This window comes from Lepus europaeus, chromosome 19, assembly GCF_033115175.1.
Source record: "Lepus europaeus isolate LE1 chromosome 19, mLepTim1.pri, whole genome shotgun sequence".
NCBI classification, from domain to species: domain Eukaryota; kingdom Metazoa; phylum Chordata; class Mammalia; order Lagomorpha; family Leporidae; genus Lepus; species Lepus europaeus.
The window spans coordinates 12,015,335-12,040,851 of NC_084845.1; the positions used below are offsets into that span (position 1 = coordinate 12,015,335).

Genomic DNA, 25,517 nt, shown 5'->3' on the forward strand with positions numbered 1-25,517 from the left:
TCGCCCGGAGGGTTTAGTGCAGTAAGTGGGAGCCTGGTGTTTGTCTTTCTGGAAGCAGAGTGCCCTCAGAGGGACCCCCGGGACGGTGAGGGGAGGGTGTGTGTCCTGCAGCCGAGCTCAGCCGCGAGAGCACTGGGGCCACCCCTCCCCGGGCCTCATGCAGCCTCCCAGCACTCGGCGGAAGGCCCTCCACCGGCGGCCTCTGGGCTGACGCGGGTGGTTCCGTGGCAGGCTCTTCTGGACAGGCAGCCAAGCAGAGAGGCCCAGCTGGGGGAGCCGACGGGAGCGGGAGCGGGACCAGGAGGGAGGGAGCGGGCGTGGGAGGGGCGCGGGCTGGGATCTCGGCCTGGCCCCCTGGGGCAGGACCCACTGCCAACTCGGCACCCACGGCAGGGCCCGGGTGCCCCGGGGCACGCCGGGCGGGCTGAGGGGAGCCCACACGGGAGAGTTGGTGCAGGAAGCTGTTGGAGCCCCCACCGTCCTGCCCGGGAAGCGTGGCCGGCCGCAGACGTTTCTGAGGGTGAGGCCAGAAACCCGGGCTGTGCTCGGTTTGCCCCATCGCGGGCCCGCTCCCAGCACACTGGCATGGCTGCCGCGGCCTCGCTCCCCACCCCGCCCAGTTCCAGGCTCTACGTGGTCTGGTGGGCTGCTGGGCTCTCCCGCCCCGCCTGGACTGCTCAGTGAGCCGGGCAGTGCCCTGGCACTGCTGCCTGGGGCCTTGCTCACCGCCCTGGGGTGCACGAGACTGCGGGGTTGCAGGAGCCAGCATGGCCTCCTGGGAAGGACGTTGCTTGGTGAGGTGACCCTGAGGGCCGAGGGGCGCGGGGCTGGGGCTGACCAGCTGAGGGGCCTTCCCGGGGGCTCTAGAGGGGAAAGGGAACCGGCCCCACATGTTAGCCTGTGGGGTGGGGGGGTCTCGCCCCCGTTTTACAGCTGCGAGACGGGCACAGCAGGCTGCCTTGGAGTGGTTGCTGGTGCCGGGCACTGCTCCAGAGCGTAGCCTCTGTTCTCTGCACCCCATTTTACAGGTGAGAGAACCGAGCATAGGGGCCTTACCGGGTTTGCCCAGAGTTGAGGGGTTTCCAAGTGACAGACGGGAAACTTACACCCCGCTCTGTGTGGGCTGGAGTCTGCCTTTCAGGGTGGGCCCTTCTGCTTGAGCCCACAGCCCCGGGACTGGGGCATTGCTCTCCTCTCTCAAGTAGAGCTGGCGCAGGGCCGGCCTCAGTCAGCCCAGGAAGGGCTCCATGGGGGTTGGCTGTGTGCCCCCTCCCCCACCAGTGCTCCCGGAGCCCTGGCCTTGGCCCTTTCTCTCTCCAGTGAGCAGGGGGAGTTTCCCCCGCCTTGGGGTCAGATTCCTGAAGGCCTCTGGGCCCCGGGAGCCAGCCTTGGCGATCTTGGGCTGTTCGAACGTTCTGTCCTGGCTCCAGATAGTAGCCCTGAGTTCCTACAGCCCGTGTGCCGTTCTGGGCACCGGGTGCCCGCCCTGTGAGTGCTGGCTGTGGCTGGGGAAGGGTGCAGCCATGGAGCTGGCCTTGGCGCCTTGGTGACAGCCCTGTGGCGGGAGAGCCCGGGTGTTGCTGTGAGCCAGAGCGGGCCCTGTGGCTGGAGCTGGGGGCGGGGACAGAGCAGTGTGGCAGAGTGGCAAAGCCCCACCTGGCTGGGGCTTTGATGCCCCTAGGAGGGCCCGTGTGGGACAGCACTGGCCCTGGGGGGGTAGGAGTGGGAGCAGACCCTGCCTGCTGTGCTCACACAGGAGCAGAAGCCTTGCACTGCCTAGCAGTTGATGTGTTCAGGGTGCCAGCCATCAGGGCGATTCCTCCGTGACCGGGGGTGGGGTCGTGTTGACCTGGGCTGCCCTGCAGCTCGCTGACGGAGCCGCACGGAGGCCTTGGTGTTGGAGTTCACTTTTCCCTGATTGCCACCCCAAGCGCTGCCTTCACCCCCACCCCCACCCCGGGGCCTGTCTCCCTGGGTCCCACAACAACCCTGGCTTGTGCAGAGAATTGTCTTTGGAGATGACAAGCCACGCTCGGTGGGATGGTATTAGCGTGGGACAGGCAAGGCAGCTGAGATTGACACAGGTCTGCGGCGCGCCCAGAGGACAGGAGTCGGGATTTGAGCTGACGCGGGTTGGGAGAGATGGGTACAGCAGGGGCTTCTCCCCCGGCGGCCCTGGCCCCTCTCAGGTCCACGGAGGTCACCCCCAGCCCATCCCCTCCTGCCTTCAGCTCCCGGCCCTGGGAGCACCGCACCTCCACGTGGTAGCTGCTGGCCACGTAGTCCGTCTTGTTAACCGCGTTCAGATGTTAGTGACCTCACCGCCGCAGCTACGGCTCTGTGAGCTCTCACTGAGATCAGCCACGGTTAGGGCCCTGCCGTGAGCTCCTCGTGCGTCCAGGTGGTGGTGACAGCAGCCCGTGTCGGGAGGTGCTGTTCAGATGGGGGTCCTGCTCCCGTGAGTGGGAGTGTGCTGGGGGCCACTCAAGCCTGCAGGGCCTCAGAGAGGGAGGGCCGGTCAGAGGGGAGAAGGCGGCTATGAGCGATGGCCATGTAGAGGAAGGCTGTGACCCAGCCTCTGCCTCACAGAGGGCCCCGCCCCGCACGGCCCTCGCACCTGCCGCTGTCAAGCCAGCTGCTCCCCTTGTCGCCCAGGCAGGAGCCACAGCCCTCACCTCAGTCCCTGAGGCCCTGCCCAGTGAGACCCCAGCCTCCTGTGGCCACACCTCCTACCTCTCCCCACGCTCCCACTCTGCCTGGAGCTCTCCCTGGGGCTCAGAGAGACCCACCCTGCCCCGTGGGCCTTGGCCCTCCACCTGCCACTTCATCCTTCCGTGGGCCAGCTGTGGCCGTGGCCTTGGTGTGCCTAAATAGCTGCCTGTGCCCCCGCCCCCAGCGTAAACACCCCAACAGCAGAGAGTTCCCTCTGGTACGCAGTGTGGCCAAGATGAGTCGGGGCCATCCTGTTCATCTTTGCCCAGCAGAGCTCTGAGCACGGAGGCGGGATTCGGTTAGCCACCCCCACCTGGGGTGGGTTAAAGCCCCGGGCCCAGGCTGCACGGTGCTGTGGACACAGACTCCGCACCTGCCCAGTGGAGCCCAGGCCAGAGTCCAGGTGATTGGACGGTAGAGGCCAGTGCTGTGAGGGGCGGGAGGCTGAGCTCTGTGGGACAGGGCGCACAGTCAGGAAAGACGCCCACGAGGGAGCAGGGGTTTGGCATGTGAAGGTGGGCACTGGGGAGAGAGCAGAGCCCCTGAGGGACCCAGAGAAGGGGGAATTGTGTGTGTGGGCTGAGAGCGGGCGGGACGGAGGCAGGTGGGGCCTGCGACCTGGGGCCTGCTGCCTGTGTATGGCGGAGACGGAGCTGGAGCCCAGGGCTAGGCAGTCTGGGACGCCTGACATGATCTCTGTGGGTGCCGAAAGGCCCTGGGCGGGGTGGCCGTGGGGAGAAGGAAGTGTGTTCGGTGCGTGTTCTTGTCCCAGTTTCTTTGCAGCCTGCTCCGTCTCCGTGCTGCTCCAGTAGACAGATGGGGCCGGTGGGTGCGTGTGTGGTGTGGAAGAGAAAATCTCAGCACATCTCCTCACCAAGGAGGCGGAGAAGGTGAAAACGCGTCCAGAAATACCCAGCGTAGGAAGTGCGGCTCCCACATCCCCAGCCGCAGCGGACGTGGGCATCACACCTGTCTGCCCTGCGGGGCTTTGTGTGGATGAGCTCGCTCAGCCTTGGGGGTGTCCCGTCACCGTCCCTCAGCCCCGGAGGAGGCAACCGAGGTGAACGAAGACCCCAGAGCGGGGGCAGGAGTGGCAGAGCACAATGTGGGGTGTGGTTCCGGAGCCCACCTTGCCTCCCGTGCCCACCCCGCCCACCCACGTGTCTCCTGTTTTCCCCTGCCGCCACCTCCCCTGAAGTCCAAGGCACCGCGCCCCGGAAGGCGCACCGTGGAGCCCGTGGCGGTTGGCGGGCTGTGGGAGCAGGTGGCCCAGGGCACACGTTGGCGTTTCAGGGGCTTTTTGTGCTTAGGCTGCATTGTGACCCTCTCCGTGGGCTGGGGGCCGTGCTGCGCCCTTGCCTGCACGAGGCGGGATCCCTACTGCACAGGGGCTCGGGGAGCACAGTGTAAAGACGAGTGATACGGCACGGCGAGGCCGGGCTGCCTGGGCCGCGTCCCCGCTCCCCACCGCTGGGCTGGCCTGAGCGTCTCGCGGCTGCGCCTGTTTCCACAGTCAGGTAAAGACAGGGGTGACACAGGCTTGTTGTGAGGGTTAGACTTGTACGTACGAGGCACGCAGTGGGCCGTGCACGTGGCTTCAGTGGTTGTGGGATTTGTCTTTGTGGTAGCAGCCCCCGTGTGGCGTGGAGGCATTGCCAGGTGTTTGTTGATGGAGCGAGGTTCTTGGCGGGGACGGTCATGTCTGAGACGGGCTTTGACCACCACAGCTCGGGGAGGAAGCGCTGTTGGTGTTGGTGTGCAGTCCCCGGGGTGCCGTGGATGGGGCAGCCCCCCGCAGGGGCCCCCTTGCCGCGCTGTGGGGCTTCGGTGGCACTGGTGCTGCCGCAGAGACATTCCTCGCCCAGCTGAGCGCTCCCCTGCTTTCAGGGTGGCCAGGAGAGGAGCCGCTGCTCTCCTCTTCCTTTGGTATTTGAGAGAGAGACACACACACACACACAAAGTTGCCATTTGCTGGTTTGCTCCCCAAATGCTCACAGCGGCCCTGGGCAGGGGCTGAAGCCAGGAGCCCAGCACAGGCCTCCCGCGTGAGAGGCAGGAACCCAAGAGGTTGAGCGGTCACTGCTGCCTCCCAGGGTACACGTTGGCCGGAGTGCGGGTGGTCCATTGCGGCACCCAAGAGGTTGAGCGGTCACTGCTGCCTCCCAGGGTACACGTTGGCCGGAGTGCGGGTGGTCCATTGCGGCACGCGGGCGTCCTTGCCGCTAGGGCCCGTGGCTCTGGGTGCCTTCGCCCCACTTTGCCACCAGCAGACACCGCCATCACAGGAGTCGTCTTTGACTCTGTCTCCGGGGAGCCCTGCTCCTTGGGGTCGCTGCTGCCACCTCAGCTGTGCCAGGAGGGGGACCCAGCACCCTGCCTTCTTCCATGCCTGCCTCCTGTGTCCCACCTCTGCTCCCAGACCAGGTCAGGGAGAGGGAGTGAGCGAGAAAGAACCTGGTGAGGAAGGGAATCGAGCTTGCTTTTAGCTTGTTCGGGGCACAGGGCTTCCCTCTGTACACATTCGCTCTGCAGATTTTATGTTTTAATGTTATTTAATTATTTTCATCTGTGAGAGAGAGTGCACGTGCTTCAGTCAGCTTGTTCACTCTCCAAATGCCTGCAGCAGCCCGGGCTGGGCCGAGCCAAAGCCAGGAACCTGGAGCTCCATCCAGGTCTCCCAGGGCCCAAGCACTGGAGCCAGGAGGCTTAATCTGCCGTGTGCCACGGTACTCACCTCTCCACAGATTTTAGTAAGTGCCCACTGTATACTCAACACCATACAAGGCTGTTGGGGTCCCGTGGTGGTCAGAGCGGCAGGAATCCCTGCCCTGACTGCCGACATCCTAGTGGGAGACGCGGGCACTGAACTGATGAAGATGCAGGTATGTGCGGTGATGGTGGTGGCAGTAAACCCTGAGAGAGAAAAATAAGGCTAAGGTCAGGGAGGTGGGGGAGGTGCGGTTTTGCCTGGAGGTTAGGGAGTGACATGTGAGCAGAGATTGAAGCAAGTGGGGCTATTTATTTATTTGAAAGGCAGAGTTATAGAGAGGCAGAGGCAGAGAGCAAGAGAGAGGTCTTCCATCCGCTGGTTCACTCTCCAGTTGGCCAGAACGGCTGGAGCTGGGTCAATCAAGCCAGGAATCAAACTTCTTCTGGGTCTCCCACACTGGTGCAGGGGCCCAAGGACTTGGGCCATCTTCTGCTGCTTTCCCAGGCCACAGCAGAGAGCTGGATCAGAAGTGGAGCAGCCGGGACTCCAGTCAGCGCTCATATGGGATGCTGGCACTGCAGGCCACGGCTTTACCCGCTACACCACAGCGCCGGCCCTTGGGGCAGAGTGTCCCAGGATATCTTGGAGCCACAGGCACAGGCTGTGCTGGAATGGAGTCCATGTGGAGGAGTGAGGGGAGAGGTGCAGGCCTCACCGTGGTGGGGCTGCCGTGCGGACTTTGGCTTTTCCCCAGGCGAGGAGGGACGTGCTCAGACTCAAGTGTGACCCTGTGCAGACAGGAGGGGAGAGCCGGGACTCAGACAGGAGGGGCGAGCCGGGACGCAGACAGGAGGGGAGAGCCGGGACGCAGACGGCCCCTCCAGCGCTCGTCTTGCAGATGAACAGGCTGGAGGTTGGAAGGATCCGCCCCTTCCCAAGGCTGCCCAGCTGGGACAGGGCTGGCACCCGAGGGCCCCCTGCCTAGGAGCTGCCTGTGCAGGCCACGCCTCTGCTTCTCAAGGACCGGCCCAGTGCTGCGAGGTGTGGCTGTGCGGGCCTCACTCTGGTCACTGCTGGAGAATAGACCCTCGAGCTGGACAGACAGAAGTAAAACGGTCTCAAAGGACTTTCAAAGTCCTGTGTTCTAGAGTGTTAGACGTAACGCGAGCCTTGGTGATAGCTATTAAGCGACCGGAAGGGCTCCCTGGGGACTGGCAGCTGCTGCCTGGCCCTTTCCTGGGGTGCAGGACCTCCAGTGGGGCTCACTGCAGCGCCTCTGGCCCGTGTCTGCTGCTGGGCCTGCCTGCTCGAAGGGAAAGCCCGGGGGAGTGCAGCCCTGCCTTGGGGGCAGAGGCCTAATTTCTGTACCCCTGCGCCAGCTGGGCTCCCAAACCTGGGCTCCTTGAACAGTCACAGAATCCTGGAAAGCGGCATTAAGCACACTCCCTCAGCGGCGGGAGCGGGCAGCGAAGTCCGCCCTGGTCCTCGCTGGGATCCCCACTGCCTTCCTGATGCTTGTGGCTGCAGGAGTGAGCGAGAGGCGACCCTCAACAGACAGCGTAGGTCTGGCTGGGTAGAACCCGCTGTGACCACATGCCCCGGCCTTGCCGCTGCCCAGTGGGGCTCCGCTGTGTGCGCTCTGGTACAGTGATCGTTCTCTGGGGGGTGAGCTCCTGGCCTGACTGTTCGGAGCTTCTGGCGACCATGGCTGCTGCGAGCCACGGTCTGTGGTGAGCAGTCGGGCTGCTTTCTGTCGGGGAGCGCTGGCTTTGCCAGGTCGTGCGGCCAGCACGCGCCAAGTTTTAATTCTTACTGCTGGGTGGTTCTTCACCCTGAGAGCCCTGGTGCGCCTGCAGCCTTCTGGACTCGTGGCCTTGGTTTTCTGAGTTGTAGGCGTTCTGGGGAGGTTGATGGTTTTAGTTTGCACTTGTCCACACTCCCGGGGTTGTGTCATTCCTTGGTTCTCCTATGAGACGCTCTCGCTCCATGCTTTGTCACGCAGGCGACTGGAATCCAGTCCACAGAGAGCGGGGAGGGGGTCGGGCAGACCCCGTGCGCGGGCCGGGCTCCCGAGGCAGGTCTCTGTCTCTGTGCTGTGCCGGCAGCTCCCCAGCGAGCGGGCGTCCTCGCGGCTGCCGTTCCGGGTGTTTCATCACCTTGGCTGAGGCGCCTCCCTCGGGGAGGACGGGGCAGGACCCAGGCGGGGCCAGGGGATCTTCCCGTTCCTTCCCCTGCTGCTGCTTCGGAGTCAGGGGCCGTGGGTCTAGAGCAGTGGGCAGGGCCATCGCTGCCGCGCACCGGGGAGACCCAAGGTAACAGCTTCCCCTCCAAGCCTCCGTCCTCACCCGGGCACGTGGGCCCCAGTGCTGGGGTGGCGGGGGGGCATTGAGGAGTGGCTGTGCAGGAGTGCCGACACGCTGCCAAGGCCACCCAGCTCACGGCTCTCCAGCTCTGGAGCCTGACGACTCTTGGCCACACCTGGCCGCCCTCCCCACTCTTGCTGGCAGTGGCCCTGTAGTTGGTGTTTCCCGGGCAGCAGGCTGTAGGCCGAGCCCTGTGCCCGCAGCGGGGACTTCAGAGTTGCCCATGACCTGGTGCCACCGAGTCAGGGAGGCTTTAAAGGTGCCGTCGCTGGGCCAGCACTGGACACTGGGCTCCTCTGTCTTCCTTCCGTGTCGTCCGCCCCTCCTTCCTGCAGACCCTTGGGTCTCCAGCCCAGCCCTTTGGGAAGAAGTCTGTTCTGAGCTCATGGCAGGGGAAAGTGTGCTGTAGGCTCCGGGGTCGGGGTCGGGGCCGGGGGGAGGGCTCCCCTTCCTCCCAGGCTCACATTCGCCCAGGTCCTTCCTGCCTCAGTCTTTGCTTCCGCCGTTCCCTGTTGGAAATGCTTTTCCCTGCACACTGCTTTCTCGGGTCACTGCGTGTGTCTGCTCACATGGCCTGCGCTGTGCCGCCCTCTCCCACCTTCGCTTCTCTCCCAGTGCCCCCACGTCGTGCCGTCCTGTGTGTGTTTGTGTGTGGTTTTGCTTCCCTGCCACACTGAGTTTCATGAAGCCAGGGACTGTGTCTTGGGGACGCTGTGTGCCCAGGACAGCGGCGCCGTGGGCACACTCAGAAGTGGGATCTACAAGTGTTCCCAAGGGTCCTTCACTGGGGGCTCAGCAGGTCCTGACGCTGTGCTGGTCCATTCAGCACCCGGAGGTGCGGGAGTGTCGCTAGGGGCTACACAGAAAGCACCCAGTACAGCCTCTGAGTCAGGAAGGCTTCCTGGAGGAGGCACAGCCGAGACTTCGAGGAGGCGGGCAGGCCCAGGGGCTGGAGGGAGAGTGTGAGTGGGGCAGGGAGGGCTGCAGAGGCGCGATGACCACTGTCAGGTGTGGTTCTTGGCTGGCGCTGGAAGGGTGCTGAGCAGGGAGGGGCAGGGTCCCGTTCTGATACAGTTAAGGGTTGGCCACAGACACGGGATGGTGGGAGAGCTACCGGGAGGCCCAGCCCGGCTGTGGGACAGAGGACTGAGTAGGGGGAGGTGTGCGGGGTAAGGGGCAGTGCGCGGCTCCTGCAGGGCCTTGAACTGCAGGCTCTGAGCAGGGACATGAGAGGGTCGGACCTGCCGGAGGGGGGCCGTGGTTGGGGCAGGCGCTCACTGGCTCCGAGCCAGGCTGTGGTTTGGCAGGGCTGGGGTCGGGGAGAGGCGGGCGCCATGGGGTAGGCTGTTTTGGGGGTGTGGGTGTCGGGCCAGCTGCCCAAGGGTGCCTGTGTTGCCGCGCCTGGCCCTGAACGTTGCCTTGGGAGCTCAGAGTCCACCTCTGAGGCCCCCCCGCCCAGCTCCGTCGCTGCCGTCCCCTCTTCCTCCCGCTCACCTCCCTCCTTCTGCCCGCCCGGGCAGCCTGCCACCGTCACATGCCAGGCAGTAGTGTGTCCGGCCCACCAGCTCCCCTGGGGCACGAGAGAAAGCTGATGCCCACGGTGTCCCCAGAGCCAGCTGCCACTTTTCCGGGGGCCAACGGAGCTCCTGACCTGCTGTCCGCAAATAACCCCGGGCCGGGTAAGGCGAAAGGCGCCTGGGGCTCCATGGCCCCCAGCCAGGGCCCAGGCTCCAGGTAAGGGCCCAGCTGGCGGCTGCCTCGCGCCCTTCTCTCTGCTCCGGGAACTTGAGACGAAGCAGCGGCCTCGGCGTCTGTCAGTCTGTCGGCTGCTGGTCCCTGAGGACAGAGCGGAGGTCTTGAGAAGGGACGGGGCCTGCTCGAGCCCCCCGGACAAGGGTGTACGCAGTAGGTTGCTTGTGCATTCGAGATCCTGGCGTGTCCCAGACCTGCTTCTCTGTAGTCAGCTGGTGGGGACCGGGGAGCCGAGAGGGTCCTGGGGGCCGGCCAGGGTTGGGGGGTGGGGAGAGGGAAAGGCACCTGGCTTGCTGAAGGTGACAGGTGCGTGGCTCTTTGATTTGGAACAGAGAGAATGAGTGAGAACGCCCGTGAGTGTGTGTGTGTGTGTCTGTGTGTGGGGTGAGGGGTGTGAGTGTGTGTGTGAGGGATGTGTGTGTGGAATGTGAAGAGGGTATGTGGGGATGTGAAGGGTGTGTGTGAGGTGGTTTCTGTGTGACAGCATGAGGAGTTTGTGTGGGGTGAGGGCTGTGTGTGGGTTGTGTATGTGTGTGAGTGTGTGAGGGCTGTGTGTGAGTGTGGGGGGTGAGAGTGCCTGTGTATGGGTTGTGAGGGCTGTGTGTGAGGGGTGTGTGTGAGAGTGAGTGTGGGGGGTGAGAGTGCCTGTGTAGGGGTTGTGAGGGCTGTGTGTGAGTGTGGGGGGTGAGAGTGCCTGTGTAGGGCTTGTGAGGGCTGTGTGGGGGCGTGTGTGTGTGTGAAGGGTGTGTGGGTGAGTGTGAGGTGTGTCTGGGGGGTGGGAGCGCCTGTGTACGGACTGTGTGTGTGCGCGTGCATGTGAGTACAGTGGGGGGGTGTGGGCTAGCAGCTGGGTGCTCCCTCAGGTGCCTGGGCCTGTCTGATTCATCCTGGATTACCTCAGCAGTGGCGCCACAGCCACCTTGACACCCGCCCAGGCGAGGAGGGGCCGTCTCCGCCCCGCATCACTGTGCATGGGCCAGGGAGCTCTGCTGCCCCAGCCTGGGGCCCCGGGGGACAGGAGCGCGTGTCCCCCTCAGACTGGGCCCTGAGGGCAGCGCTCCCTCGCATCCTCCCTGGGCCCACGGGAGCAGCACAGGCCACACAAGACCTCAGAGTGTGGGCGTCGGAGAGGACGGGACTAGGGCGGGGTTTCTCCCCCTAACTTCCTCTCTTGTCTTGCAGACTGGGCTCTGTCCACGGTGCCTCCTGCATGTCCTGCTGCCCTGAGCTGTCCCAAGCGAGGTGACAGCGTGTCGCGCTGCCACCATGAACGAGGTGTCTGTCATCAAAGAAGGCTGGCTCCACAAGCGCGGTAAGCGGCCGCTTCTCCCCTCCAGGCTGCAGGTGTCGCCGTGGAGTCCACGTGGCGGTGGGCGGGGGGACAGACAGTGAAGCAGCAGATGGGTGACAGGCGGAGCTGGGCTGCTCTGAGGAGGTGAGGACAGGCACTACACACAGCTCCCAGGGAGCACAGGCTCCATGGTGGGCACGGGCGAGCTGGAGCAGGTGCGGCTGATGAGCGGCTGTACTCCAGCCTAGGTGGGCCCGCGGGCCGCGGAGGGAGGACCTTGGCTGTAAGATAGGACCCAGGGTGCTGTGGGCTGGGACGTGACCCGATCCAGGTGTGCCAATGGGAAGCCCAGGCCAAGTGAAATCACGGACAGGAGACCGAGAGCCCAGGACCCTGGGTGGAGGCGGGGCGCAGAAGCACGAGCTGGGAGTCAGCCTGGTCCGGTCGGCCCCTGGGAGAAGGCATCAGGCCTGCTGGTGGTGTTCTGTGTGCGCGTCATTCGCCTGGCCAGCTCCTGTGGGCCTGCTGTAAGAGGGGTGGACGCAGCAGTGAGCCTACAAGGCCAGCACCTGCCTTCACATTGGTTTCTCTCACTCTGGCCTTGGGTGCAGACAGCGCCTGGACAGACAGATAGGCCGAGAGAAACATGGGAAGGGCGAGGCGCGTGGGCAGGGGCTGTCATGTAGAGGGTCTGGGGCAGGGCTCTGGAGACCAGGAGGCCTGCCCCCCCTCCTGCCTGAGCTCCAGTGAGGGACAGAGGCCCTCTCCAGGCCAGCCCTCCCCACCAGGTGCAGCAAGGGAGACTCATTTCCCACTGTCCTCTACAGGAACCCTGACCCAGCCCAGACTGAGCCCTGGGCTTGAGGCTGTGGTTACAGTTCTCTGAACCCTGGCAGGTTCTAACCCTGGCTCTGCCACTTCCTCTTGTGTGAGCGAGGGCAGGCTGTCACCTCGCTGAGCCTTGGTTTCACATCTGTAAAGTGGGTTAACAGCTGTTGTCAGCACCACAAGGACAGGCTTTTTTTTTTTTTTTTCCCCAAATGGTCACAATGGCTGGAGTCGGGCCTGTCTGAAGCCAGGAGTAAGGAGCATCTTCCAGGTCTTCAGTGCGGGTGCAGGGGCCCGAGCGCTTGGGCCACCTTCCACTGCCTTCCCGGGCCGTCAGCATGGAGCTGGACTGGAAGTGGAGCAGCCGAGACTCGAACTGGTGCAGGCAGTGGCTTTACCTGCTGTGTCACAACACTGGCCCCAAGGACAGGGATTTTTGTGTGGCTTGTTCACTCTGCTGTCCCCAGTGCCTCTGAAAGTACTCACTGAACATTGTTGCCTGAGTGATTGGCACTGTGGCTGTGTGGGTGTGCTGGGGTCTTCGGCTTCTGCTTGTCAGACTGAGTCCCACTGGACTGGGGTTCGAGGAACCGTGGAGGTGGCCAGAGAGCACCTGGGGCTTGGGAGTCTCTGGCCTGGACTCGGCTGGTGGCGTTAAATGAGTCTTGGTGGCTTTTAGGACCTCGCTGTCTCCCTTGTGCTACACGAGGCCAGAGGAGCTGGCCACAGGCCTGGCCAAGCTTGGACACACATGTCTCAGATGTGCATCATTGACAACACGCGTGTGCACATGCCCTCGGGGCCCCACTGGTGCTCATCATTCTGCCTGCCACTGTCTGGGCACCTGCCCCTGCCCCCTGCCCCCCCATAGCAGCCGTGGTTTCCTGAGCAGCCGCTCTGGCCCAGGCAGGCCTGCGTCTGAGTCTTCAGTGCTGCCCGTGGGGTGGACGCCGCCGTGTGGACTTGAAGGCAGAGGTTCAGCAGGAAGAGGGACTGCTGGGGAGTTCAGGGAAGGGGCCGAGCCAGGAGCTGCCTCTCTGCAGTGTCTGAGAAGGTGGTCAGACGGCCTCAGTGCACCCCGGTCACCCCTACTCACGAGCACCCACCCCCGCCGGCCCACGGCAGGCCTAAGGCCAGTGTGGAGACGGGCGGAGTCGCGGCCAGGCATGGCTCTGGGCTCCAGGCCTCCCTGGTGCCCGCATGTGCCTCAGTTTCCCTGTCTGTAGGGGTGAGAGTGTGAGGATGTTTTCCTCCCCACAGGTTTCTTTTCCTGTAACAGTCAGGTAAGCGCCTGCCTCAGTAACTCACCTCCATGCTGAGCCCAACAGAGATGAGGTGTCCTCCCCGTTTTCTTTTTTAAAATTTAGGGTGAAGTTTACTTAACATGAAAGTGACCATTTTGGCCAACGCTGTGGCTTAACAGGCTAATCCTCCACCTTGCGGTGCCGGCACACCGGGTTCTAGTCCCGGTTGGGGCGCCGGATTCTATCCCGGTTGCCCCTCTTCCAGGCCAGCTCTCTGCTGTGGCCCGGGAGTGCAGTGGAGGATGGCCCAAGTGCTTGGGCCCTGCACCCCATGGGAGACCAGGAGAAGCACCTGGCTCCTGGCTTCGGATCAGCGCAGTGCGCTGGCCGCAGTGCGCCAGCCACGGCGGCCATTGGAGGGTGAACCAACGGCAAAAAGGAAGACCTTTCTCTCTGTCTCTCTCTCTCACTGTCGACTCTGCCTGTCAAAAAAAAAAAAAAAAAAAGAAAGTGACCATTTTAAATGGTACAATTCAGTGGCCTTTCGTACATTTGCTGTGTTTCGTAACCACCACCTCTGGTTCCAAAACCTTTTCATCACCCGGAGTAAAACTTTGTACCCGTCCAGCAGTCCGTCTCCCAGCCCGCTTCTTGTGGCCGCCCGGCTGCTTCCCGTCTCCATGGGTGTGCCTGGATGGGCCCTGTCACTGGACTCCTGCAGTCCGCGGCCTTCTGTGATGGGCCGCTTTCACGGGGTGTGTGTGCCGTTGCTTCTCTGTGGTAGCACTTGTCAGCACTTCACAACCCCCACCTTTTTTATTTTTTATTTTTTTCAGATATATGCCACAATTTTTTTTTTTTTTTTTTAAAGATTTACTTATTTGAGAAGCTAGAGAGAGCAAGGTCTTCTATCTGCTGGTTCAGTCCCCAAATGGCTGCAATGACTGGAGCTGAGCTGATCCAAAGCCAGGAGCCAGGAGCTTCTTCCAGGTCTCCCACGTGGATGCAGGGGCCCAAGGACTTGGGCCATCTTCTACTGCTTTCCCAGGCCATAGCAGAGCACTGGATCAGAAGTGGAGTAGCTGGGACTCGAACCAGTGTCTATATGGGATGCCAGCACTGCAGGCGGCGGCTCTGCCTGCCTCGCCACAGTACTGGCCTCTTTCTTCACCCCTTTTTGTGGCCAAATAACCCACTGGGTGTCTGTCACTTCATTAATAATCCCTGGGTGTCTGTCACGTGCCATTCATCCGTTCATTTGGGATACGCCTGCCCTTTGGCTATTCATGGGCTGCGCTGCGATGAACAGGACCTGTGTCTGTTCTTTTGGGTATACCCAAGAGTGGGACTGCTGTACTCCGTCTGTTATCTGATGTGCTGTGTGTAGTTCAGGAGCTCATACCTGAGCGTGTGTGGTTGTGTAGTCTGGGTCCTGTCTCCCAAGGTTACCGTCTCGTATCTCCTGTTTTAAACTCTGTGGCTGTGCCAAGCTTTCCACAGGGGCTGCACTGTTCCAGAAATGCAGAGGGCTTCTCCACACCCTCGCGAGCACTTGCTGTCTTTTGTTTAATGCTGTTGTTGCTGCGTCCCAGAGAGTGAGAAGGGCTGCCTCATCTTGGTGTTGATTTGTGTTTTCTTAAGAGCTGATAGTATTGGATCTCTACGGCTGCTTGGTGCCCATTAGAGAAATGTCTGTTCATGTCCTTTGTTCATTTTTAGTTAGGCTGTGTGTCTTTTTGTTGCTGAGTAGCAAGTTTTTTTTGTGTGTGTTTATTTGAAAGGCAGTTACGCACATGTGCACACACACACGTGGAGGGAGATCTTCATCTCCTGGTTCACTTCCCAAATGACTGTGACAGACAGGTCTGGGCCAAGCCAAAGCCAAGGGCCTAGAGCTCCATCTGGGTCTCCCACATGGGTGCAGGGGCCCAAGCACTTGTGCCATCTTCTGCTGCTTTCTCAGGCCATAGCAGAGAGCTGATCAGAAGTGAAGCAGCCAGGATTCAAATCGAATGGTCGTATAAAGATGCAGATATTGTGGGCAGTGGCATAACCCTTTGTGCCATAGACCTAGCCCAGTCTTTAGTTTTTCATCACCATTTTATAGTGTATAAGACTTTCACCTTTTTTTTTTTTTTTTTAAAGCAGAGTGATGAGTTACAGAGATCTTCTATCTGCTGGTTTACTCCCCAAATGCTGGGCCTGTGCCAGGAGCCCAGAGCTGCTTCCAGGTCTCCCATGTGGGTGTCAGGGCCACAAGCACTTGAGCCATCCTCTGCTGCTTTTGTAGGCTCCTTAACAAGGAGCTGGATTGGAAGTGGAGCAGCGAGAATTTGAACGGATGCCCACATGAATGTCCGCATCGCAGGCAGCAGCTTGCCCCCCATGGACTGTACCCGGATTTTCATGTATGGTATCCTTATGGAGGCTGTTATAGAGGGAATTGTCTGAACGTCCTCTTGGGTTGTTTGTTGCAGGTGTATAGAAATACAACTGGTTTTTGTGTGTTGATTTTGCTAACTTTATTAACTCTAGTAATTGTTTTGTGGATCCCTTGTGATTTTCTATATCTAAGGCCCTGTTATCTGCTAATAAAGGTAGTTCTGCTTCTTTGTTTTCAGTCTTAATGTGGAGTAGCACTGTGGAAACAGGCGTCTTTGCCTTGCACCTTTCATCACAGGCTTGAGGTCCGCTGTGGACTTCTCGATGCCTGTTACCACGTGGAGGGAGTGCCCTTCCCTTTCTAGCTTGCCAAGTGCTTTGTATCATGAAAGAATGTTGGGTTTTGTCAGGCCTTTTCTGTGCGAGGTGATTATGTCTTCTTCGTTCTGTGATTGTGCTCCATGAATATCATACCCAGTGATGTTTGCATCTTGAACCGTCCTTGGTCCTGATATGTAATCCTCTCAATATGCTATTGAGTTTGGAGTTTTGCTACTTTTTTTTTTTTTTTTTTTTGGACAGCAAAAAAGTGGACAGTAGGAGAGAGAGAGAGAGGGAGAGAGAGGTCTTCCTTTGCTGTTGGTTCACCCTCCAGTGGCCGCCGTGCTGTGGCCGGCGCACCATGCTGATCCGAAGGCAAGAGCCAGGTGCTTCTCCTGGTCTCCCATGCGGGTGCAGGGCCCAAGCACTTGGGCCATCCTCCACTGCCTTCCCGGGCCACAGCAGAGAGCTGGCCTGGAAGAGGGGCAACGGGGACAGAATCCGGTTCCCTGACCGGGACTAGAACCCGGTGTGCCGGCGCTGCAAGGCAGAGGATTAGCCTGTTGAGCCACAGCGCTGGCCGAGTTTTGCTACTTTTTGAACTTTGTGTAAACAGAATCATTTAGTGTCTCCATAACAAAGAACTTAGTAAGTTAAAAACCTGTAAGATACTCAGGGCAGTGCTTGGCACAAGCACATATAATTTCCTCATCTCTGTCTCCATCTTCATCATTAATTAAAGGATTATCCCAGAAGCAGAGACATTGACTCTGACAGGGGAAGTGACTTCCTGGAGGTCACAGCCTGTCCTGCCCTCCTGCCTCCCGTGTGTGCCCTGCCACGCTGCGTGCTCCTGTAGTGGGCGACGGGCAGGTGCTCAGCCGGTGCTTCCTTGCTGCTGACTCAGTTGTTGTTGTCTTTATTTGGAAGGCAGAGTTACACACACATACACACACACAGATCTTAAATCTGTTAGATCACTCCCCAAATGGCCACAACTGCTTGTGCTGGGCCAAGCTGAAGCCCGGAGCCTAGAACTCCATCTGGGTCTCCCACGGGGGTGGCAGGGACCCAAGCACTGTGGCCATCCTCCACTGCTTTTCCAGGTGCATTAGCAGGGAGCTGGATCAGAAGTGAAGCAACCTAGATGCAAACCAGTGTCCATATCAGGTGCTGGCATTGCAGATGGGGGCTTAACCCTCTGCGTCACAGTGTGGGCCCCGGCATCTTGGTTTTTAAAGCACTGCTGACACGTAGCCCACACACTGCAGGACGCGGCCGTGTGAACCATGCAGTTCAGTGGCCACTGTCGCCATGGTAATTTTAGGGCACTTTTTTTTACTGCCTTAGAAAGGAGCCTTGCCTGTTGGCCATCACCCTTGAGTCCCTGCCCCAGATCCAGCGCCTCCCCAGCCCTGGGCAGCCCCTGCTCTACTGTCAATCTCTGTGGACTTGCCCGTTCTGGACACTTGACAGAAATGGGGTCTAGGGTTTGTGGCCCTGGGAGTCAGTTCCTTAGTCAGTTTGTGGTACTTGATGGAATTGATGGGCCACGTTTCATGTGTCCATTTGTCAGTGGGCATTGGAGGTGTGGCCGCTGGGAACACAGCCACTGTGGACATGCATGTGTGTTCTTCCATCTCACTGTGCATGGTGTGTGTGTGTGTATGTATGTGTGTGTTTTCTTGTGCTCCTGTGCGCGCACACAGGGTGCCGGGGTCCTCACGGTCAGGACAGACTCGGGGGGCCGGGTCGCTCGGAGGGCGAGGCAGCAGCTGCCCCGCCGGGTGCCGAGTGCTCTGCGTCACCCGCTGTGTGTCTGTGTTGGTGGTAAGGGGCCCTGAGGTCCGGCCTTACAGGGCCACAGGGCGTGTGCTTTCGGGAGCCTGGGCCTCCCCCAGGATGAGCCTCAGGCTGGCAGGGATGCCTCGCTGCTGGCCACAGGCGGGGACAGCTGGCGCCCGGGGCACTGCTGCAGGCGCCTTCCTGCCAGGCGTGAGCTCCGGGTCGCTCGGGCCAGCGCCTCTGCCTGCGTCAGCAGGGGCCACCTCAAGGGCTCCCCTGGGAGAGGTGTTCTCTGTCCACCCTCCCCCCACTGTGGTGCCCCTTGTGAGTCACTGTCACACCAGCTGCTTGCCTGCCCCAGCCCGCATGCCTGGGCCACTGTTCAGGCTCGCTCTGCCCTCTCTCCCTCCCCTCCTGCCTGGTTTCAGGTGAATACATCAAGACCTGGAGGCCCCGGTACTTCCTGCTCAAGAGTGACGGCTCCTTCATTGGGTACAAGGAGAGGCCCGAGGCCCCCGACCAGACCTTGCCCCCCTTAAACAACTTCTCCGTAGCAGGTGCGTCTCAGGACAAGAGGGCTGAGTTCCCGAGCTCAGAATGATTGGAAGGTCTCGGGAGCACATGGGGTTCGGCATGCCGGAACTGTGGGCCTATGCCAGTCCTGTTTGCCCTCAGAACCATTTCCTGCCCTTCCGTGTCAGGTGGGCCCTGGGAGCTGTCCTGGTGGAAGAAGCGAGGGGCTGGGGTATCCCCTCCCCCCCCCCGCCGCCGTGCCTCTGTGTGGCTCCAGCTCCTGCTGGCTGGGCCCTGGGTTCTCGCTGGTGTCAGGGCCTCCTGACCCAAGCGTGGTTGTAGCACCCCGCTTGCTCCCTCTGACCAGAGGTGCAGAAGCGTCTCAGCATTACAGGGCTGACCTCCTTCCTGCCATGCCTCCACGGCACCTGGAGGGCACCTGCCAGCCGACCCCAACCAGGGGAAGCCTCACAGGCCCAAAGCCCTGGCCTGGGCCTTGCAGAGCCCAGTCCACCCAGGCCCTGTGCTGCTTCCTCCCCTGCTAGCCTGTCGGGCACTAGGTCCTGTTCCACCTGCTGAGAACGTCTCAAAGGCAGCCCTGTCCCCGCTGCCTCGCTCGGCAGCCCCCTCCCGCCAGGTTTCTGACCAGCCCCGCCCAGGTGCCCCCAGCCACTCTGTGGAGTCCTCAGAATCCCACTCTGGTCTCAGAAAGCTTTTCCCTGGCTGCCGGGCCATCTGCTGGTGACCCCAGAGCCTGCTGCCCACGCTGGCTCACCGGAACTCCCAGCCTGTCCCCAGCGCCTCGGATCAGGTCCCTTGTGTCCTCCAGGCCCGTCCCTCCCTTCCCCTTCTCTCCAGCTGGGTCCCTGCCTAACTCCCTCCCCATGGGGCTTGCCCCCCCGAGTCTCCATGTGTTCTCTGCTGCCCTGAGGATGAAGGCCACGTCCCACCTCCACAGGCACATCACTCCACACCCCTCACTCCTGAACAGGCCTTGCCGCCCCTGCCATGTGAACCCCTCTTCCCTTCACCTCTGCCTTTGATCTTTCTCTTCAGGGCTAAGCTCAGAGAGGCCCCTTCCTCCTGGAAGCCCTCCCTGTCTACATAGTTGGGTTGGCTGCCTCACTAGATGGCTCCAACCTCTGGGGCTCCTCCATCACTGTCCACCAGGGTCTGGACCTGGAGCTCTGGGAGGGCAGGACCGGGGTCATGGAGGGTCCTCAGTACTGGCAGGGGGCTGGGTGCACAGCCGGCTCGAGGCCGTCTGCTCACCTGCTCTCTTGCCACTCCCCTGCCCACCTGCAGAATGCCAGCTGATGAAGACCGAGAGGCCGCGGCCCAACACCTTCGTCATCCGCTGCCTGCAGTGGACCACGGTCATTGAGAGGACTTTCCACGTGGACTCCCCAGACGAGCGGTGAGGCTGCCTGGCGAGAGTGGCCGAGGTGGAGTGAGGAGGAAGGGCATGGATGGGTGACTCCCCTGGGGCCCTACAGAGGCGCTGCAGAGAGCTAAGGTCCTCTACCCGCAGCCTCAATGGCTCGGGGGAGCCTGGGCCGGGCCTCTGGGTCCCTGCAGCTCTGCAGAGGGGCAGGGGATCATCTCGGAACCAGAAGCAGTGATTTAGGTTCATCTTGTTCAAAACTGAAACTGCGGAGCCGGGGCTGGAGAAAGGCCCCTCCCACACCTCTGCCCCAGCAGGCCGCCCCCCACGCCCTGCTGCTGCCCTGCCACGTGTGGAGGGCACAGAGACCTTGTGCCGCGCTCGCCTTGTCCACACACTGTTCTGAGCTGGTGTTTTGCGTAAGGCTGCGCCGTCTCGGGGGGGCCTGCTCCCCTCGGGCGTCGCGTTCCCAGGTTTACTCAGCGGTTCCTCACCGAGGGTGACGGGTTGTCTCTGGGCGTCGGCCCGTCACAACAGTGCTGCAGCGAGGTCCGAGGTGTGCGCCTCGTTGGACGTGTGTCGGGGAGCCCTTGGCTGTGGCAGTGCTGCTCACAGGAACGGCACTCGTCGTGGGTGAGGAGTTTCTGTTGTGTGGAATCCGAGCGCGCCCCCGGCCAGTGTTCCCGTGCCGGGCCTGCTCCTGGCTGCCTGGTGGGAGCCGCACCGCGTGGTCAGCCCTCCGGGGCCAGGTGAAGCTGTTTTCTGCTGGGCCGTTCTTGCTTGTTTATAGCTGAGGCTCTTTTTTTTTTTTTTTAAAGGGTTTATTTTATTTATTTGAAAGAGTTACTGAGAGAAGTAGAGCCAGAGAGAGAGGTCTTTCATCTGCTGGTTCACTCCCCACAATGGCTGTTCTGAGCTGATCCGAAGCCAGGAGCCAGGAGCTTCTTCCCGGTCTCCCATGCAGGTGCAGGGGACCAAGGACTTGGGCCATCTTCTGCTGCTTTTCCAGGCCGTAGCAGAGAGCTGGATCGGAAGTGGGGCAGCCGAGACTCAAACTGGAGCCCATATGGGATGCCAGCACTGCAGGTTGGGGCGTTACCCGCTGTGCCCCAGCGCCGGCCCCCTGAAGAGTCTTTACATATGAGGGAGCCTCACCCTTTATAAAGGCCAGCGAATGTTCTTTTGCCCTACGTTGTCCTTGTGGGCCTTGCTCTAAGAAACTCTCCTCCAGGCTTCCACTGAGCCCTGGAGAACCGCGCATCTTCCAACATCTTCCAACAGCAGTGTTTTCCACAGTGATCCGGCGTCTCGTGTCGTGTGGTCCCTGACAGGAGCCACGGGCTGCGCGTGCCTGTGAGTGCTGTACATGCGGCGCCGAGGGCTCGGAGCTTTAGGTTATATGACTTGAACTGACCTAGGTAGCCACGCCATGGCGGCGGCTGCCCTCTTGAACATGGCAGCTCTGGGGGCTGTACTGACCGTCAGCTACCAGGCGTTACCACGGTCTGTGCTGGAATTACCGTTGCATATCTCCCCGGGGTTAAAAATACACTCACCGCACCGAGGGGAACAGAATTACCACCCCGGCCAGCTGAGGGTTTACTTGGTTGAAAACCAGGGGCCTGATGGTAAAAGCGACTCCACGCCAGCAGGTGTGTGGGTGCTAGGTGCTGCCGCAGGGATAGGAGGAAGACTCCAGAAGGGGGACCGGTGCAGCGGAGGCCTGCAGGTAGAACGGCTCATGTGCCCGGGGCCACCAAGGCTTCTGCGTCACAGAGCACCGAGGACTGGGAGATGGGGGCGGTGGACGCTGGAGAGCTCAGCTGTGGCCAGGGCTCCTTGGCAGGCGCTTGTGAAGTTGGGGTTTGTCACAGGCTTGTTCATAGGCCCAGGAGGTGGATAAGCTGGAAGCCCTTAACCCAGCTGTTCCTGGTATGAGCCTGGCCGCGTGTCTGACTGGGCAAGAGAGGGAACCTAGCTTCTGGCTCCCAAGACAGCTCGTCCTTGCGTGGGTCCTCCCTCCTCGTCTCGGCACCTCTGCCGCTGCCCTCGCTGGAGAGGAGGCTGACCCAGGGACCAATCCCCTGGTGCCTGCCCTTAGCTCTGGGGGGAGATGGGAGCTGCTGTGGCTCCATGTGACCCCACCGTGCCAACCCACGTTGGGAGAGGGTGCCCAGACTGGGGTCGGAGCCACTGCTGTGCTTGCCCCTGGAGCTCAGTCCTCAAGCTGTCGAGGGCCACGGACACGGTGAACATGAAAGCAGCAGGGGCACGGCCTGCCCCGTGGAGTCCTTGGGCACCGGGGCTGCGGCCATCTCCCTGCATCCCCTCTGTGGCCGGCACCTCTTGCCTCTCCCACTAGCCCCCTCCAGTAGCCACACAGAAGCTATCGATGTACAGCAGACTGGAGCCCATCGCCCCCATGGGAAACCCCTCATGCAGTGGCACACGGAGCCTGGAGTGGTCCGGCAAGTCCTCCATGTCGCCCTCGCCGCCTCCACTCCGTTGGCTCTGCCATACTCACCTGCTGGGGCTGTGCTGGGCTGTTCCCCTGGGCTGTTCCCTCCTCCCACCCCGGCTGCCTCCAACTGTGCACCTCATGGATTTCACAGCCACGGCCGAGTGCCTGCTCCAGACCCGGGTGGTTTCGGGTTCTGCGGACGCCCACGGGTCCTGGTGTGAGGCGGCCGCCCCTGACTGCTCTCCGACAAGGGCTTCCCTCTCCACTCCCTGCCCTGGCAATCGATGCTGTCGTTCTCGCTCTGACTGGGAGCCCCACTGGGACTTGCTCCCCACTCTGTACTCAGCACCCAAAAGAAGCCTGGCACAGAGGAGGTGCCAGTGAGTGCTCACGGCAGCCCGAGAACTGCCGGAGCGTGTGTGTGTGTGTGCATGTATGTGTGTGAGCGCATGTGTGCGCGCGTGTGTGTGAGCACGTGTGTGTGTGTGTGCGTGTGTGTGTATTTCAGATTTATTTTATTTAATTGAAAGGCAGACCTACAGAGGGAGAGAGAGAGATCTTCTATCTGCTGATTCACTCCTCAAGTTGCCCCAGTGGCTTGGGCTGGGCCAGGCTGAAGCCAGGAGCCTGGAGCTCCTTCCAGGTCTCCCATGTGGGTGCAGGGGCCCAAGCACTTGGGCCATTCTCCAGTGTTTTCCCGGGCGCATTAGCAGGGAGCCAGATCGGAAGTGGAGCATCCGGGTCTTGAACTGGCGCCATGTGGGATGCTGGTGTCCCAGGTGGCGGCTTTACGTGCTGCACCACAGCGCCAGCGCCTGCCGGAGCGTTTTCTGCCCAGCCTCTGCAGTGCCATTCCCCGAGACAGCCTCTGAGGCCCAGAAGCCACTCGGCCTGCCCGGTGTTTCCTGCAGGAGGAGGCCGAGCTGGGGCTGGGGCCCAGGACATTGGTTCCAGTGCTGGAAAAGCCGGGCTGCTCACGGCCATGTGGCGAGCCTGCTGCAGAGCTGAGCCCCCGGCCGCGGCTCCTGCTCCCGGGCCTGTGCTGCCCACCACTCTGTGCCCTGCCTGGTGTCACTGGGGTGAAGGGGGCTCTCCTGTGTGCCCTGCCCTGGCCCTGAGCCCGAGGGGGGGATGAGAAAGTTCTGAAAAGTAGCCCTGGTAGGAGCAGTGCTCTTGGGAGAGGTGGGAATGCTTGGGCTTGTTAGTCCCCAGGCCTCTGCTGGCCGGGAGGTGGAGCAGTGTCAGCCCGTTCGGCCCAAGCCCCTTACTTATAACAAAGCAAACAGTCGCGCCTGCTGTGTAGGACTGTCGCGGGGTTTCAGACCTGCCTGGGGGTGGCGTTCGCACTGCTGCTGTGGATTAGCACAGGGAGCCCCTGTGCGTGGCAGCCCGTGGTCTGTGCACAGACCTGAGACGGAGCCACACCTCTCCAGCTACTTCTGAGGCTGACACTTGGGCATCCTGCACAGGGAGGGGCCGGGTGGTCCGGAGGGAGAGCCGGCTCTGCCTGGACTTGAGTCCCGGCCTGTGACCCTGACAGTGTGACCTCCACAGGCGCCTCTGTCTCCGTGTCAGAACCACGGCCCCCTCCCCATGCTCCTAGAGGGGTGGTGCCGTCTTTCTCCGCTTGTGTCTCCGTGGGGGTGGAGGCTGGCTTCCCAGGGCCCTCCTTTTGGGGGGTTAGAAGGTACTTGAGCCCCAGCTTCAAGTGCGAGCTCCCCTCTGCCCCAGACACTGTGTTGCAAACCCTTGTGGAGTGGCCTGGACAGAGGCCCTTGCTTTTCCTCTGGAATTCCAAGTGCTGCAACCTTGCAGCCTTGGTCCAGTTGGAGCAGGATCGGGGCTCGTTGGGGCGGAAGGGCCCCGGTCACCCCTGGCCAGCCTTCTGCCTCGCCTCCCCATGCACTGGGCAGCTCTTGAGGCCCTTTGTGAGGGGGGTTTCTGAGAGCCCAGACCTGCCCTGGGGTGCTGCCGGCCGCGGAAGAGGGCCGCACTGGGCGTGTTTGCTGGGTTCGGTGGCAGAGCTGCCACGGGAGCCCCACCTGGGTGGCTCCGGCCCCCCTTCCTGCCGGGGCTCCTGGGGGGACACACTCTGGTTCCTGATCCAGCTGACTGTGTTCTTCCTTCCACCCTCGCTTTGTAAACCACCTTGGTGTTGCCCTGCGTGTCCCGGTCTGCAGCCTGCTGTGCACGTGTTGTGCTCTCCACGGCGCTGCCGATGTCACGGATTCTCAACACGGTCACCGTATCGTGACTGTGTTTTCGGTTTTTTTTTTTTTTTTTTTTAAGCCCAACATCTTACACTCAAGGTCGGCGTTTTAAAATTTGTAAGAGAACAGCTCTGGTCTGATCAGGCATGAGATAGGCCCCTGCCCCTCCATACTGTGAGAATCAGGAATGTGGATGCTGGGATTGGGGTTTAGGCCGCAATTCGTTCCCCCAAAGGGGACATAGGTTAAAGCAAGTTGAGAAATGTTGGCTGGAGGCGCGGGGTCAGGGCAGAGAGATGCCACACTGCTGTGCCCCGGCCCTGGGGCTGTGCAGACGTGAGGTACCTCGCTGGGTAATGAACCCAGTGCCTGCCGAGTACCTGCAGGTAGAAACCCCTCCCTCACGGGGCTGGCACACGCAGCTCAGGCGGGGAACGGTGGTGTTCAGCCGTCGCTGTGGGTGCACCCGTCTTACAGAGCTGTGGCATCGCACATCCGTCCCAGCGAGACGTGGGTGAGGCCCGCTGGAGAAGGCAGAGCCTCCGGTGCGTGAGCTGGGCCTCGGTGTCGCTGCGGCTCGTCAGCCGCCCTGGCCCTCCGCCTGGGGGAGGCGTCAGGCTGGGAGCAACGGCTGTGTTTCTTGAATTGATTTTCTAACCCGTGCCTCTGTTTCCTGCTCTGTGAGGCAGGGGGAGGGGCTGGGGGTGGCGGGCGAGCGGTGGGTGTTGGTCCTGAGGACTCCTCCTTGTCCCTGACTCCCGGCTCCGCTCCGGCCAGGACAGCTCCTGCAGAGACGGCCGTGCTGCCCTGAACGTGTGTGCGGGAAGTCTTGGCTTCTGCCTGCGGCAGCACAGGGCTTCCCCCGAGGCTGACGGGTCCCCGGCGAGCGCCCAGGTCGCCGCCTCCCAAGCTGCACTGGCTCTGCACGCTTTCTCTGCCCGGAGCAGCCCCGGCTTCCAGATGCCATCTGGATGGCACACCGTGATTTTTAATCTCGTTTATTTGTTTTTTAAAGATTTATTTATTTGAGAGAGTCAGACAGAGGGAGAGACAGAGAGAGGTCTTCCATCTGCTGGTTTACTCCCCAAATGGCTGCAAAGGCTGGAGCTGAGCCAATCTGAAGCCAGGAACCAGGAGCTTCTTCCGGGTCTCCCAAGCAGGTGCAGGGGACCAAGGACCTGCTTCCACTGCTTTCCCAGGCCATCAGCAGGGAGCTGGATCGGGAGGAGCTGCTGTGACTCCAGCCAGCACCCATACGGAATGCCGGCACTGCAAGCAGAAGCTTGACCTACTGCGCCACAGCGCTGGCCCCAATTTTTATTTTTTCAAAAATACTTATGGGGCTGATGTTTTTGGCGTAACAGGTTAAGCCTCTGTCTGTGACACTGGCATCCCATAGAGTGCTGGTTCAAGTCCCAGCATTTCAGTCTCTGGTGATTCCCACAAAGAACGTTTGCACTTGTCACACTTTGTTGCCAGGACGTTCTAATTCTCAGTGATGGAACTCTTTTGATCTCTCTCTCTAAATATTTATTATTTATTTGAAGGCAGAGTTACAGAG

At 61.3% G+C, this 25,517-nt stretch overlaps 1 protein-coding gene across 1 annotated transcript in view; it reads left to right on the plus strand.

The window, feature by feature from the left end:
* Window positions 1-25,517, plus strand: part of AKT2 (AKT serine/threonine kinase 2) — a 36,244-nt gene that overhangs the window by 4,101 nt on the left and 6,626 nt on the right. The window contains exons 2-4 of the mRNA XM_062177973.1: window positions 10,720-10,849; window positions 17,817-17,945; window positions 19,207-19,318. Of these exons, the coding sequence (XP_062033957.1) occupies window positions 10,804-10,849; window positions 17,817-17,945; window positions 19,207-19,318 (287 nt within the window). The 5' untranslated portion in view covers window positions 10,720-10,803. The remainder of the gene's footprint in view (window positions 1-10,719; window positions 10,850-17,816; window positions 17,946-19,206; window positions 19,319-25,517) is intronic.